Source organism: Archocentrus centrarchus, chromosome 15 (genome assembly GCF_007364275.1).
Source record: "Archocentrus centrarchus isolate MPI-CPG fArcCen1 chromosome 15, fArcCen1, whole genome shotgun sequence".
Lineage (NCBI taxonomy): Eukaryota > Metazoa > Chordata > Actinopteri > Cichliformes > Cichlidae > Archocentrus > Archocentrus centrarchus.
The window spans coordinates 15,205,687-15,220,615 of NC_044360.1; the positions used below are offsets into that span (position 1 = coordinate 15,205,687).

Here is a 14,929-nt window from a genome sequence, read left to right on the forward strand (position 1 = left end):
GAAAATGATGAAGACTGAAAAATGAAGAAAATGTATGGACTTGTTTTACACTGAGGGAGTACATGTTGGAATTACTTGATTAAATGTAAACATTTAACTTTGTTAACAGATTGAAATGTAAGAGATAAGTTTCATTAAGAGCTCCGATTAACCTAAAACTCCTCATCACACCTCTGAGTTTGTTTCTTTACATTGAGACAGAGTAAGACTTATTGAACTTTGATAAATCTATGCCAGATTTATCTGTAATTCCTTAAATTGTTTAAATGTTTTTGTGTTATACTGAGTTAGTAACAGCAGTTTTGTTTTACTAGAGAAAAACAAGGCACATCATCAGCCACAGAAATGTGTTTTGAGTTATTTCCCTGTGAGCATGGTACGTGATGCTAAAGAAATAATAAATCACAATGTAACATTTTTTGCTCAAGAAGTGAATGATGTCCACTGCTGAATGCAGTAAAGCACTTGGGAAATGATGCTGAGGGTCATCCAGTGAGTTAAAATGTGACACAAAGGAGTCCAGATTAAAAGTCTGTAAGAAATGATGATACTTTATTGATCCCACAATGGGGAAATTACAGTTAACAGAACACCCATCCTAAAAGACAAACAGAGCAAACATGGGGAGATAGGTGAACTGTGGCAATGCTGCCCCCCTTCTGGAGGTGCTGCCATTAAAAAGACAAACAATAGTGAAAACATATATGAGTGAGGAAAAAAATCATCTCATACTTTGTATACATATGCACATACACAGTATAAGGTTGGAAAGAAGTTGGAAGTGAGATCAGGCTGACACTGATTTAATGTAGGTGTTTACGTGGGTTCGAAATCATCTTTTATCCACACATTTGTATTACAAGTAGACTTAATCTGAGTTTCCCCCAGAAATCCTATTTAAAAACTATTTAAACTGCTTCAAAATGTAAAGTTTCAGTTTCTATTTCTGCATGAAGGTAATCTTGTGGAAGTGATGTAGGCAGCATGCATAGTTCTGTTTTTTATAATAAAAAAATCTAAGTATCAAAAGGGTAAATCTTAAAAGACATGAAACCAGCCACGCGCTGTTTCTAACTTCCTCTTTTTCCTTCATTTGTAATCATTTTGCTCAGTTTCCTAGTGTGCAACATTTCCCTTTTAATTTGGTCACCTTCTCTTTTTTCCTTTCTTATTGTCATATTTGTTTTTGTTCTCCAACAGGGTGAAGAAAACATACAGCACTTTAGCTAATCACCACTGAAGTGATTAAACATTAAAACCTTTTTGTCATTTTATTGTTTTATCTGTACCTGTGTTATTGGACTCTGTCAGTGCTGCAGCGTGCTGTCTGCTGTCATCAGCTTGTTGTGTAATAGCTCTTCTTTATAACAGTTGTGTAAGAAACTTTGTTCCTGCAAAGCTGCAGAAAAGTTTGTTGCACAATTTCTTTGTTACAGTTTTCTGTCTTTTTCAAGATCATTGACATGATTCTTGGTTTTAATCTAATAAAGAAACATTATAATCATCAAAATCAATGGATGATCCAGATCTCTATTTTCAGGATGTGTGGGAACTCATAGTGTATATTAATGACTTTTTTTTTCTGTACTTTAATTTCCTCTACTGTCAGGTCTTTTATATATTATGGGAATACATATTATTATTCACTTAATGCTCGTGTTGGGAAAAATCAGTCTATACAGCTTTTAAGTGTTGTAGATGGTGATTCTTATTCTAAAGAAAAATATAGCAGTTTTCTAAAGAATCAAAAATAACACAGTAAGAGGAACTAGCAGGAAGGCAGGTTTGAAGTGTCACATTTGCATATTGCATGAATTCAAAAATACAACGAGACTGAAGTGTACTCACTCACAGGCATGGCTGCTCATCTCAACATTCTTCTCCTCTTCAGTGGACTCAAAGGTCAGTCACAGGAATCATTTTCAGTTTTATACTTAATACTATAATGTGTGTACATGTAGAACAGACAGGTCACATGACAGAAGAATGTTTTAAGTAAACATAACCATTAAACTACTTCATTTGTTCTTGTTACAGGAGTTCACAGCATAACTACAGTCAATAAAGTGTCAGTAACAGCTGGAAAGTCTGTCTCCATCCCATGTCTCTATGACTCCAGATACATGAACCATGTGAAGTACTTGTGTGAAGGTTATTATTGGACCTCCTGCAGATGTGCAGTAAAAACAAATAAACCAGACCGTTCAGGAAAATATTCAATCTTGGATGACAAAAACCAGAAAATATTTACTGTGACTATAAACCAGCTGACAAAAGAAAACACAGATTACTGGTGTGTGGTGGAGATTGATAGAGGGCCGGATCATGGAAAATATTTTCAGCTGTCAGTGACCAGTGGTAAGTGCTCATCTCTATACACATCATAAAGAAAAACCAAAATGTTTTGTTTTGGTTTGTTTTTTGATGAAGACTGAATGTGCTCTTATTTATCATTCAAAGCTAACAAGAAAAGACATGAAGGCCTAGTTAATTTTTCTTTTCATAACTTGTATATATTAATTGTTTGTTTTTATTTATTTATTTTCCCTTGAAGGTACCCCCAGTCTCTATGTGGATCATCAGCAGATTACAGGATATATTGGAGAAAACATAACCATTAGATGTCACCACAGTAACTCTGGAGGAATGAAGTGGTGCAGGCTGGGCAGGAAGTGTGTGACAGGATCATCTGGATCCATAGATGGAACAACAGTGACCACTCATATGACAGAGAAAAATGTTTTCACAGTGACCATGAGTGGACTAAAGCCAGAGGACAGTGGCTGGTATTGGTGTGATGAAGGAGACATTCAGATACCAGTACATTTAACTGTTACTGAGAAACTGATCACTAGTAAGTACTGCAAGAGATTATAAATTACACGTGTACGTGGAGTCCATGTATTTGTAAATATTTGTATTGCAAGACATTCATCACAGTACTCTACTGATGATGGTTCTTTTATTTAAAACACAGCCACTACCGGTACTACTACCCGTAGTGTTACTGGAAATGGACCAATTACCACATTAGAAAATGAACAACACAGGTCAGATATTGTTGTATTTATGTTTGCAGTATTAATGGTAGAATGTTTCTGGTAAGGGAGTCTGAATAAACACATTTTACAGATGTTATATTTTTTAAGCTAAATTGTGTGTCCTCAAACTGTATGTTGCAGAGGTTCATCTGACTTAAAGATCCTCATCATCCCTCTGAGTGTGTTGATCCTGATTGTAATCGTGGTTTTGTTCATCTGGCTTATATTGAGAAACAGTAAGTATCATTGAAATTTGATAAATCCATGCGAAATTTATTTGTAAATCTTTAAAATTTAAATAAATTATTGTGCATTGTCACACACAGTCAGTAACAGCAGTTTTGTTTTTCTAGAGCAGAGCAAAGCAGAGTCATCAGCCACAGCAATGGTAAGTTATGCTGATTTATTTCCCTTTGAGCATGGTACATGATACTAAAAAAACAGCAAAAGTAAATCACAGAGCAACATTTAATAATGACAGTTTGGCAGATGTTCTAATGATGTTCTTCAATGCAGGCTGGAGAGGAAGTAACATACTCTGAAGTTAGAGTCAAGAAAAGAAGTTCAGCCAAGGTAACCAACTGCAGCGCTATCATGAAATCAAGTTTAACATTTTCAGTGAACATACTGTCCATCTGAGAGGACGATCTGTTATAGTAATAGGTCTAGATAATTACACATGAGTTTCTGATATTTCTGTTTGATAAAATTATGTAAGCAATTATGTCCTGAGTTACAAAAATGTATTTTGCTTCTAATCACTAAAACCTCTAATCCTTCTAATAAATTAATACTGGTATTTAGTCAGCACTGACCTGCACTTTGAAAATGATGCTACAGGGCAGTCAATGAGTGTAAATGTAACACAAAGCAGTCCTGATTAAGGGTCTGTATGCAAAGAGTCGGGAGTGACACCAGGCTGACACTGTTCATTCTTTCTTTAAATTTTGCTCATTTTACACAGGTGAACGAGGACGCAATATCCACCAGTGTGGGGAAAATGATACAAAAAGCACCTGAGGTAACCCTAACATACTACAACGATACATTTACATTTAGGAATATAAACAGATTTTAATCAGATTTTTTTCCCACAGCACAGCAGAACACTAAAGTGTTCAGTTTCTATTTTTGTTCCCTCTCAGAGGTCATTTGGTCAAAGTAACGTGGAAATTGTATTCAGTTCTGTTATTACCATAAAGAATCAAAGTATGAACTAAACACTGTTTCTCACTTCCTGTTTCCTTCATTTCAAATCATTTTGCTCGTTGTCCTTTTGTGTCACATTTCACTTTAAGATTGTCATATTTGTTTCTGTTCTTCAACAGGAAGAAGGTGCAGAAGTTACATACAGCACAGTAGCTATTCACCACCAAAATATTTAAATAGTATAACTTTTTGTTTTATTTTGTCTTTTTTATCTGTACCTATATTACTAGTCGTTGTCAGATTACTGTTTCAATGAGTTGTTTGCTGTCATCAGCTTATGTCGTAAGTCTTTTCTTTACCTTTTTATCTATTGTGTAACAAACTTCATTCCTGCATAGCTGTAAAATGAGTCAAAGCAGCACTGACTTCTTTGCTTCTGTTTTTTTCAAGGTCGATGTGAATCTTGGTTTGTTTTAATAAAGAATTATAAACATAAATATCAAACACAGTGATTATTATTATTTTTTTTAGTGAGCTTGCCCAGGACTTTTGTCCATGTTGTGTATTTTCATGACATGACATGATTTTCTGTATGCGACAAAGGTTGAAAAAAGTGAGTTATTGCTGTGATGTTTTGAGTAAATCAGTCCACTGTTATAGATGCTATAAATGCTTGGATTTACAGTCCAAAGCAAATTATATCAGTGAAGTAACTAATAATAAGACCATATGGTATGAGGAGCTAGGAGAGGGGACTCTCTCTTTGGAGGTTGCTAATGTTCACATTTTGGACAGAGAAGACAGAGAAGATTTGAAAGAGGAGTAAAGTGGTGATTAAGTGCTGCTTTATCACACCAACTATCAGCCACCTACAATGCAGTCCTGAGATCACTTTCAATATCTTGCTTCATATAACCTCAGTATCTCACGTGATGTGAGATGGGGCAATGTCTCACAGTTTAACCTGTCAGTCCCAGTGATGGTGTCAGAAAATATGCAAATGAGCGAAACTCTTTTAGGGCTTTAACAGAAGAAACCACAGCTTGTTTTTTGTTTTTAATTTCAGCCCAAACCATAGCACAGCCTGTCAGTAGTGTTTTCTTGACATGTTAAAAATGTTCATAAATGCAGCATAATGAAGGAAGAGAGAAAGACCATGACCACACATCGACCTGCTGCGGCAGGTAGACTGGAAATGCACAGAAATTTAGGCTTTTTTAAAAATAATTAATAAAAAAAAACATTGAGAGCTATGGCGTATGAGAACACAGCAGCAGTTGATTAATAAAGACCCATTTCGTCTGTGCTTTATTTAAAAGAAGATTTATTTGTGCTTTAATGCAAAAGAAGGAAAACTTTAAGTGGTCTTAACCCCTCATAGAAATGTTTCTGTAGCCCTAAATCATGCTCAGTGAATAAACAGATCTTTTAGCGCACCCTGCTGGTACACTTGTGTAAATGCAAAGGGAAATGAAAGGATAAGATAAGATAAGATAGTGTTTATTCGTCACATGCACAGTTATACACAGTACAATGCACAGTGAAATGTATTTTGTACCTGCAACCATATATACTCACACACATATAAAGAATAAAAATAAAAATAAGTAATTCACACTATACACTATACTCTATATACACTATACACACTTTTACGTGGAATTATAGATTATAAATTATAATATTTACATTGTGCAATAATGGTCCAGTTAGGGCTCAGAGTTGAGCAGACGGATGGCTTGTGGGTAAAAACTCTTCTTCAACCTTTCAGTCTTAGTCCTCAGGCAGCGGTAACGCCGGCCTGATGGGAGCAGGGAGAAGAGAGAGTGTCCGGGGTGGCTGGGCTGTTTTAGGATCTTCATGGCCCTCAGCCTGCACTGCTTGGTGTAAATGTCCTGCAGGTTGGGGAGGGTGGTTCTGATGGTCCATTCAGCTGAACGAACCACCCTTTTTAGGGCCATGAAGTCCTGCTTGGTGCAGTTTCCCATCCAGGTGGTGATGCGCCCACGCATGATGCTCTCGATGGTGCAGGTGTAAAAGTTCCTGAGCACCTTGAGTGGGAGCTTGAAGTCTCTCAGCCGCCTGAGGAGGTAGAGACGCTGTCTGGCCTTCTTCACAGTGATGTTTATGTGATGAGTCCAGGACAGGTCCTGTGAGATGGTCACTCCCAGGTATTTGAAAGTGTCCACTCTTTCCACCTCAGCACCACTGATGACAAGTGGATGGTAGTCCCTCTGCTGCTTCCTGCTGAAGTCCACGATCAGTTCCTTCGTTTTGCTGACGTTGAGCAGGAGGTGGTTCTCCTGGCACCAGTTCTCCAGGCGGGAGACCTGCAGAATCCTGTTTTCTCTGTGAAAAGAAACTGTTAACAGAAGGTAGCAGTGAGGCTGACCCTCTAAGAAAACCACCAACATTCAAAAGCAACCAAAACATCAGCCAGAAAGCATAGGTACTGAGATATGGTCTGTGGTCCCCACCTGCAGAATCACTCCTTTATTGAGTGTGCCTTGGTAATTGCCAATAATTTCCACCTGTTGTTTATTCCATTTGCACAACAGCATGTGAAATTGATTGTCAATCAGTGTTGCTTCCTAAGTGGACAGTTTGATTTCACAGAAGTTTGATTTACTTGGAGTTATATTGTGTTGTTTAAGTGTTCCCTTTATTTTTTTTGAGCAGTGTAAAAAGTTATTGCAGTGGGCAGGAATGATTTCCTGTAGCAGTCCTTAATGCAGCGAAGCTGTAAAAGCCTCTTACTAAACACACTCCTCTGTTTTCTCAGTAGATCATGCAAAGGGTGCATTGTGTTATCCATTATTTTTATCAATTTGTGTAGCATTCTTTTCTCCACAGTCATCTCCAAGGGCTCTAGAGCAATTCCAAGAACTGATCCAGCCTTCTTTAAGAGTTTGTTTAGTCTCTTTAGGTCGCTGGCTCTGATACCACTTCCCCAACAGACAGCTACAAAGAAAATTGCACTTTCAACAACAGACTTGTAGAAGATGTGTTACATCTTGCTGCACACACCAAAGGACCTAAGCTTCCTCAAGAAGTAGAGTCTACTCTGTCCCTTCCTGTATATAGCTTCCATGTGACACCTCCAGTCCAGTCTGTTGTCCAAGTGAACTCCCAAGTATCTGTAACTCTCCACCACCTCCACCTCTTCTCCCAGGATGGATACAGTATTTGATGCAGTAGTTGTCTTCCTAAAGTCCACTATCATCTCCTTCGTCTTACTAACATTCAGAAGGAGATGGTTGTTTCCACACCACTCTACAAAGCACTCTACCAGTTCTCTGTATTCAGTCTCCTGTCCACCACTGATACGCCCACAATCGCAGAGTCATCAGAAAATTTCTGTAGATGACAAAACTCTGCGTTATACTGAAAATCCGAGTTGTACAAGGTGAAGAGGAAAGGTGAGAGTACAGTCCCCTGTGGTGCTCCTGTACTGCTGACCACCCGATCAGACTCACATCCCTTCAGCCACACAAACTGCGGTCTGTTCGTCAGGTAATACATAATCCAGGAGATAATGGAGGCACAAACCTGCATGTTTTTGAGCTTCTGCCTCAGCAGGTGAGGCTGAATGGTGTTAAAACCACTTGAAAAATCAAAAAGCACGATCCATACGGTGTTTCCTGATTTATCCAAGTGGGAGTACGCTTGCTGCACCAGGTAGGTGATGACATCATCAACTCCAACCTCAAATTGTAATGGGTCCAGGGAGGTGCTCACCTGAGGTCTAAGTTGAGCTATAATCAATCTCTCCAGGACCTTCATGATGTGTGAGGTTAGGACGGCAGATAGAAATGCCTTCTTAGGTACTGGAACAAGGAAGATGTTTTCCAAAGCTCTGGAACTTTCTCTTGGCTTAAACTAAGGTTGAAGAGGTGCTGTAGAACCCCACAGAGTTGGTCTGCACAGGACTTCAGAACCCTGGGGCTGATTCCATCTGGTCCTGCCGCCTTGTTCTGGTGCAGTCTCTTCAGTTGATTCCTAACCTGACTGCAGGAAACATACAGGTTTGTGGTGGGGGTAGAGGAGAGCACAAGATGACCTGAATTTAAGATTTTTGAATTTAAAAATAACATCACACATTATAAGGAAGTAGCAGGAAGGCAGCTTTGAAATGTTGCATTTGCATATTGCACAAATTCAAAAATAGGACCAGACTTAACATGCGGTTCATGTGTTTTAAGTGTACTCACTCACAGGCATGGCTGCTCATCTCATCGTTCTTCTCCTCTTCAGTGGACTCAAAGGTCAGTCACAGGTATCTAAATACCTCATGTTTCTAGGGCTGATGTCAGCAGATGAGAAATTAATGAATATTAAAAGCTTTTGTGTTATCAGTTTTATACTTGATAATATTATAATGTGTCTATATGTACAATAGACACGTCAGGTCAAAGAAGAATGTTTTAAGTAAACATAACCATGAAAATGCTTTATTTGTTCTTGTTGCAGGAGTTCACAGCATAACTACAGTCAGTAAAGTATCAGTAACAGCTGGAAAGCAGTGTTAATTTCGTTGACGAAATATTTTCGTCATAGTTTTCGTCAACAACCCTTTTTTTCATGACGAAAACAAGACTAACTAAATAAAATCTACCTAAAATGATCAAAATGATCACAAAATTTATTGACACTTTCGTCAAGGAATGAAAACAAGATGAAAATAACGACATCCAAACAGAACTGATTTCATTTTGTGACAGGACGGGACAAGTTAGGAAAACATCCAATCAAATGCACAGTTGCACAAATTTGCTCTAAACCCGGGGACAAACTAGCCTGTGATTTGTCTTTACTTCCGATAGAACTAAGTTATGTAAACAATGTCAGCAGGGAGAAAGAGAAGAGCCGATGTATGGACACATTTGTCCTTTGATGCCGTGACAAACAAAACGATGTGTAAACCATGTGGGGCGACTATCTCGGGTAAAAACATGACAAATCTTAAACGACATCTGCAAACCAGTCACCCAGATCTCCATGCAAAGGTAAGCATTTTAATGTCATGCAGGGTAAAGTGTTTTTCCCAGTTTAGCGTTTGTGTTTAGAGAAAATCTCCACACCGCGGTGGATCAGCCTTTCCTAATCTTAGTCCTGAACACTGCCCTGTACCTTTCAGAGTGCGTCCTGCTGTGAAACGCTTGTATTATCTCAGTAAGGTGGTGTTAATGATCAGGTGTGTGGGAAGCAGGTGAAACGCAAGTGTTAATATTATTAATAATATTCCATAACTTTTAATAAATGTTTAATTTTGTGTAAGTGTGTATAACGACTAATTCAAGGGAACAGAAGAAAAACCATTTATAATTTACACCCTTTATATTTTAGTCATCTAAATCGACTGTAGATTTAGTTGGCTATATTCTTACGATAATTCGTCAACTAAAACTAGACTAAAACTAAAACTATTCAGATGACTAAATTATGACTAAAACTAAATTACATTTTTGTCAAAAGACTATGACTAACACTAAATTAAAATTTGCTGTCAAAATTAACATTGCTGGAAAGTCTGTCTCCCATGTCTCTATGACTCCCGATACATAAACCATGTGAAGTACTTGTGTGAAGGATATTATTGGAAATCCTGCAGCTATGCAAAAAAAAAAACAAACGAGCCTGACCGTTCAGGAAAATATTATCTCTGATGACAAAAAGCAGAAAACCTTTACTGACTATAAACCAGCTGACAAATAGAAACACTGATTTCTGGTGTGCAGTAGAGTTTGAGAACAGGGAAGATGTTCAAAAGTATTTTCAGTTGTCAGTTACCAGTGGTAAGTGCTCATATCTTTACACATTTCAAATCATTTATGATATTTTGACAGACTGAATATATTTGTCATTCCGAGCTATTGAGAACCGATATGACGTAACAGTGACCAATCATTCAGCGCTTCACAATTTATTTATTTATTTTCCCTTGAAGGTACCCCCAGTCTCTATGTGGATCATCAGCAGATTACAGGATATATTGGAGAAAACATAACCATTAGATGTCACCACAGTAACTCTGGAGGAATGAAATGGTGCAGACTGGGCAGGAACTGTGTGACAGGATCATCTGGATCTATAGATGGAACAACAGTGACTGTCACGGCTGGGTGCTGCAGGCAGGGCAGAGAGGACCTCAAGGCGGGACGTGAAACGGGAGCAGAATAGTACTTAACGTTTATTGAAAATAGCACGAAAACAAAGCTGGACAGAGGCCAGCTACACGAAAACCAAACCCTTGAAAAGAACTCGAAAACTCAAAACACTCAGCACGAACGTTAACCTAAACGTAAACAGACTTAGGATCTGACAAAGGACAAAGACAAGAGCAGGCAAAAAATACACAAGGGTAATGAGAGCAGTAACAACAGGTGGGAAAACAGTTGACCATAATCATGCAGACGAGACAGGGGGAAGCAAAAAAAAAAAAACACAACACACAAGGAACATGACACTAACAAAATAAAACAGGACGTGGAACAAAACACAAAACGCCCAACCTAACACGAACTCCAGAAAAACATACAATTAAACAAAAAGCCTAGCCACAACAAACTGAGGATCTAAAGAACAGCCAACAGGCGAAAAATATAACAAAATGAAACTAAACAAAAAGGAACCCAAACCCTGGGCCACCAGCCCACAACCATGACAGTGACCACTAATATGACAGAGCCAAATGTTTTCACAGTGACCATGAGTGGACTAAAGCCAGAGGACAGTGGCTGGTATTGGTGTGCTGAAGGAGACATTCAGATACCAGTACATTTAACTGTTACTGAGAAACTGATCACTAGTAAGTACTGCAAGAGATCATGAATTCCACATGTATGTGGATTCCATCCATTTTTAATTGTTAGCCCTCTGAAAGAAATTAGGATAATAATAACTTTAGTAATGATGGTTCTTTTTTGAATTATAGCCACTGCCCATACTGCTCCCTATCGCGTTAACTACAAAAGGAACAATTACCACATTAGAAAATGAACAACACAGGTCAGATTTGTTTTTTTCTTTTTGTATTCATATGCAGTACTGGTAGAACTCTTTTTGTAAGGGAGTCTGTCTAAAATATCTTTTGCAGATATCATTAATACTTATTAAGCTAAACTAAATTGTGTGTCCTCAAACTGCATGTTGCAGAGCTTCATTTGACCCAAAGATCTTCATCATCCCTCCGAGTGTGCTGATCCCGATTGTAATTGTGATGTTCATCAGGTTCATACTGAGACACAGTAAGTCTTGCTGAACTTTGATTTAGTGCAACACTTATTTGTCAGGCTTTAAAATTTAATTTAGTTTTACTTTATTGTGCATTATCACACAGAGTCATTAACAGCAGTTTTGTTTTACTAGAGCAGCGCAAAGCAGAGTCATCAGCCACAACAACAATGGTAAGTTATGCTGATTTATTTTATGTGAGCATGGTACATGATACTAAAGGAATGGTGAAATTAAATCTAAGGGTAAAATGTTATACCAGTATTTGATAAAAGGATCTTTGTCTGTTAAATTTTTCCTGTTTGTCTATAAATCATTAATTACAGCAACAGCTATCAGAAATCAAGTAATTAGATCATGATTCACAAAACTCCTTATTCATAAATACTGGTATTTTGTCAACATTGTCACCCTGCACTTTGAAAATGATGCTAAAGGGCACCTGGTGAGTGTACATGTGACAAAGTTTAAGGGTCTGTATGTGAAGAAGAGGGCGTGACACCGAGCTGACACTGTTCAGTCTCTCTGTAAATTATATTTTGCTCATTCTACACAGCTGGAAAAAGCAGTAACACACTCCATTGTTGTGTACATGCAAAAACAACCATCTGAGGTAACCCTAACATATTTAAACCTCATATTGGCATTCAAGTTTTTAACACAACTAATCACAACTGTGAATGACTCAAACTTGTATTTTTGTTCCCTCGTTTCAGAGATCATTTGCTGAAAGTGATGTGGGCAGGCTGTACAGTTCTGTTTATTACCATCAAGAAAAAAAAAAAGGGGAAAAGGGTAAATACTAAAAGACCTGAAACCAAGCACACACTATTTCTTACTTCCCGTTTCTCCTTCATTTCAAATCATTTCGCTCACTGTCTTAGTACATCACATTTCCTTTTTAATTTGATCTCCTTTTTCTTCTTTGCATTTTGTTCCTAATTGTCATTTATTTATTTCTCTTCTCCAGCAGAGTGAAGAAAAAGACACAGAAGCTACATGTATCACATTAGCTAATCACCACCAAAATAATTAAATATTATACATTGTTTGCTTTTTTATCTGTATGGCTGCGATGTCTTGTCTGCTGTCATCAATGTCTTGTGTTGTAAGTTGTACCTTTTGGACAAAAACTTTTTAACTATTGTGTAATAAACTTTATTCCTAAGTTGCTGGAGTAAAGTTTGCTGCACATTTTGTTTGTTACACAGTTTGCTGTCTTTTTCCAAATCACTGATATGTTCCCTGACTCTAATGTAATAAATAAGCATCATGAGCATCAACATCAATAGATAATCTGGAGCTCTCCTTTCAGGATGTGTAAGAACTCATATCATATATTAAAAACATATTTTGTTCTTGTACTTTAATGTCCTGTACTACTATTATGTATTATGAGAGTACTTTATTTGTGAGTAAATGTGTGTTAAAGCAAATTAGAATATCTCTCATAAGAGGAAGACATTTCAGATGAAAGTGGAATGAAAAATCATTATTTGTATTTATGCATGTACTTGTTGTGGGTAAATTAGTCTGTACAGATTTTTCAACATTGTAGATGTTTGAAGTGTTGCATTCAGATATTAAAATAAATTAGGAAATAGAAGTAGGTGTTGCTGTGGTTTGAGTAGTTTAAGTCTTCTCACAGGTACGGCTGCTCATGTCATTGTTCTCATGTTTCATAGGCTAACATCAGCAGATGATATTATTAATAAGCCAAACAGTTCGGAAAAGTTTTACATTTCCAACAAAAAACAAAGAATTTTTACCGTGACTATTAAAAATGTGACAGATCAGGACCATCATTACTAATGTGTTGTGGAGATTCCAGGCATGCAGGTAAATGTGGTAATCTACTTTCATCTGTGTAACCAGAGTCAAGAGCACAGGACTACACTGTATAATGAATTCATGACACTGTTTATATTCACTCACTCTACTGTTATGGGTTACTTGGAAAACATTTACTAAAAGCTAAAATATCATCCATAGAAAAGACTTGGTTGCATTGCTACAAATCTTTTGTCAGTCAAGATGTAAGGAGAACAAACATGTTTACAAAATACTGAGGGAGCTTTAAATGAACTATATCTAAATATCAATAGAAGTAAAAATTGAGCTCATTAATTGGTTATTCAAAAATATTAAAGTGGACATGAAACACTACATGTATAAAGACTCATTTACACCATGGAGCCCTCTTAACTCTGTCTCTAAAGCTGGATTCAAGATATAAGTGTTTGAAGTTAAACTCTTTAGAGCGCGTGTAGCGCCATCTTGTGCCAGTTCAGAGTGTGATGTCATTAGGTTGGTTGGTTAGTCGATTGGTTGCTGCTAACAGACTTACATTAACTTATGTTAGCTAACTACTGGCATAACTAATACCTCAGTGGAAAACAAAAACAATTTTATTCTCCCAACTCCTAAACCTTGTGGAAAGCCGTCCCAGAAGAAATAAAGATGTTATAGCTGCAAAGGGTGGATCAACATCATATTAAACCCTGTGGATTAGGAATGAGATGTTACTCAAGTTTATATGTGTGAAGGCAAACAAGTGAATACTTTTGGCAATATAGTGTAATTCTCTATGTTTGATTTTGCAGATTTTTACACCAGATGCCCTTGCTGATGCAACCCCAAAAGAATCTCTGTCTCCTCCCAGAAACAAACCAGGGATCCTTAAGGAGGGTTTCTACAGTCTGAAGAACAACAGTTAGTACACACACACACACACACACACACACACACACACACACACACACACACACACACACACACACACACCTTGAACTTTTATTTTGAGTTTATAGTTTAGACCAAGCTCAAAATAAAAATCTATGAATCTCTCCCACGGGTGTGTGTCCTCCATCACTGTGGTTGTTTCTAAGCTGAGTGGCTGAGAGGAGAAGGGGGGCGGGACAGCTGTGGGTGTGGCAGCCTAAATAGATCATATAAGATCATAGAGCTCAACATAACATAGGAAAAGCTTCATTCTCAGGAAATGTCTGCTTTTTCCTTGTAGTAGTGATGTAACTCAGTTCAGTCTTTTAGACATTCTCTCCCAACTCTGATTCTTCGATGCTGTTCATGTGCTTCTCTGCTCTACCACACCACTGTGCCATCTCTAATTCACCTTAAACTGACATCTCACTTCTGTTCTAACTCATGCAGACTCTCTGTTCTCTGCCTTTTTGTGCCCCGAGGATAAATATTTCCCTTTTTTTTGGTCACTGCACTGCTTACATATGAGCCCACATATATCTGTGTGTGCACACTCAGACAGGTTCATTCCTTCATGCCTGTACTGTTTTGGTGTGGTTACAGCCAAAAGTAGCCGCTGACTTATGAATTAAAAATGACTTTTGCTGTCCCATCCATCGCTCGCCCATCCTTTCAACGTCCTGATGGACACTGCAGTATAAAGACTGACAAGGACGCTCATGGCCTTAACTTAAAAACTTCAGTGAGAGCTCACAGAAATAACTCAGGGTCTTGCAGAAGTGCAT

The 14,929-nt window shown here is 37.7% G+C and overlaps 1 protein-coding gene across 1 annotated transcript; it reads left to right on the forward strand.

The window, feature by feature from the left end:
* The first annotated feature begins 1,839 nt into the window (after window positions 1-1,839).
* Window positions 1,840-4,505, forward strand: LOC115793667 (polymeric immunoglobulin receptor-like). The gene is made up of 9 exons (XM_030748740.1): window positions 1,840-1,902; window positions 2,038-2,358; window positions 2,555-2,854; window positions 2,978-3,050; window positions 3,183-3,277; window positions 3,395-3,429; window positions 3,558-3,614; window positions 4,006-4,062; window positions 4,370-4,505. Exons 1-9 carry the CDS (start codon window positions 1,857-1,859, stop codon window positions 4,424-4,426), a joined length of 1,041 nt encoding a protein of 346 aa, XP_030604600.1. The 5' UTR covers window positions 1,840-1,856; the 3' UTR covers window positions 4,427-4,505.
* The last annotated feature ends 10,424 nt before the right edge of the window (window positions 4,506-14,929 follow it).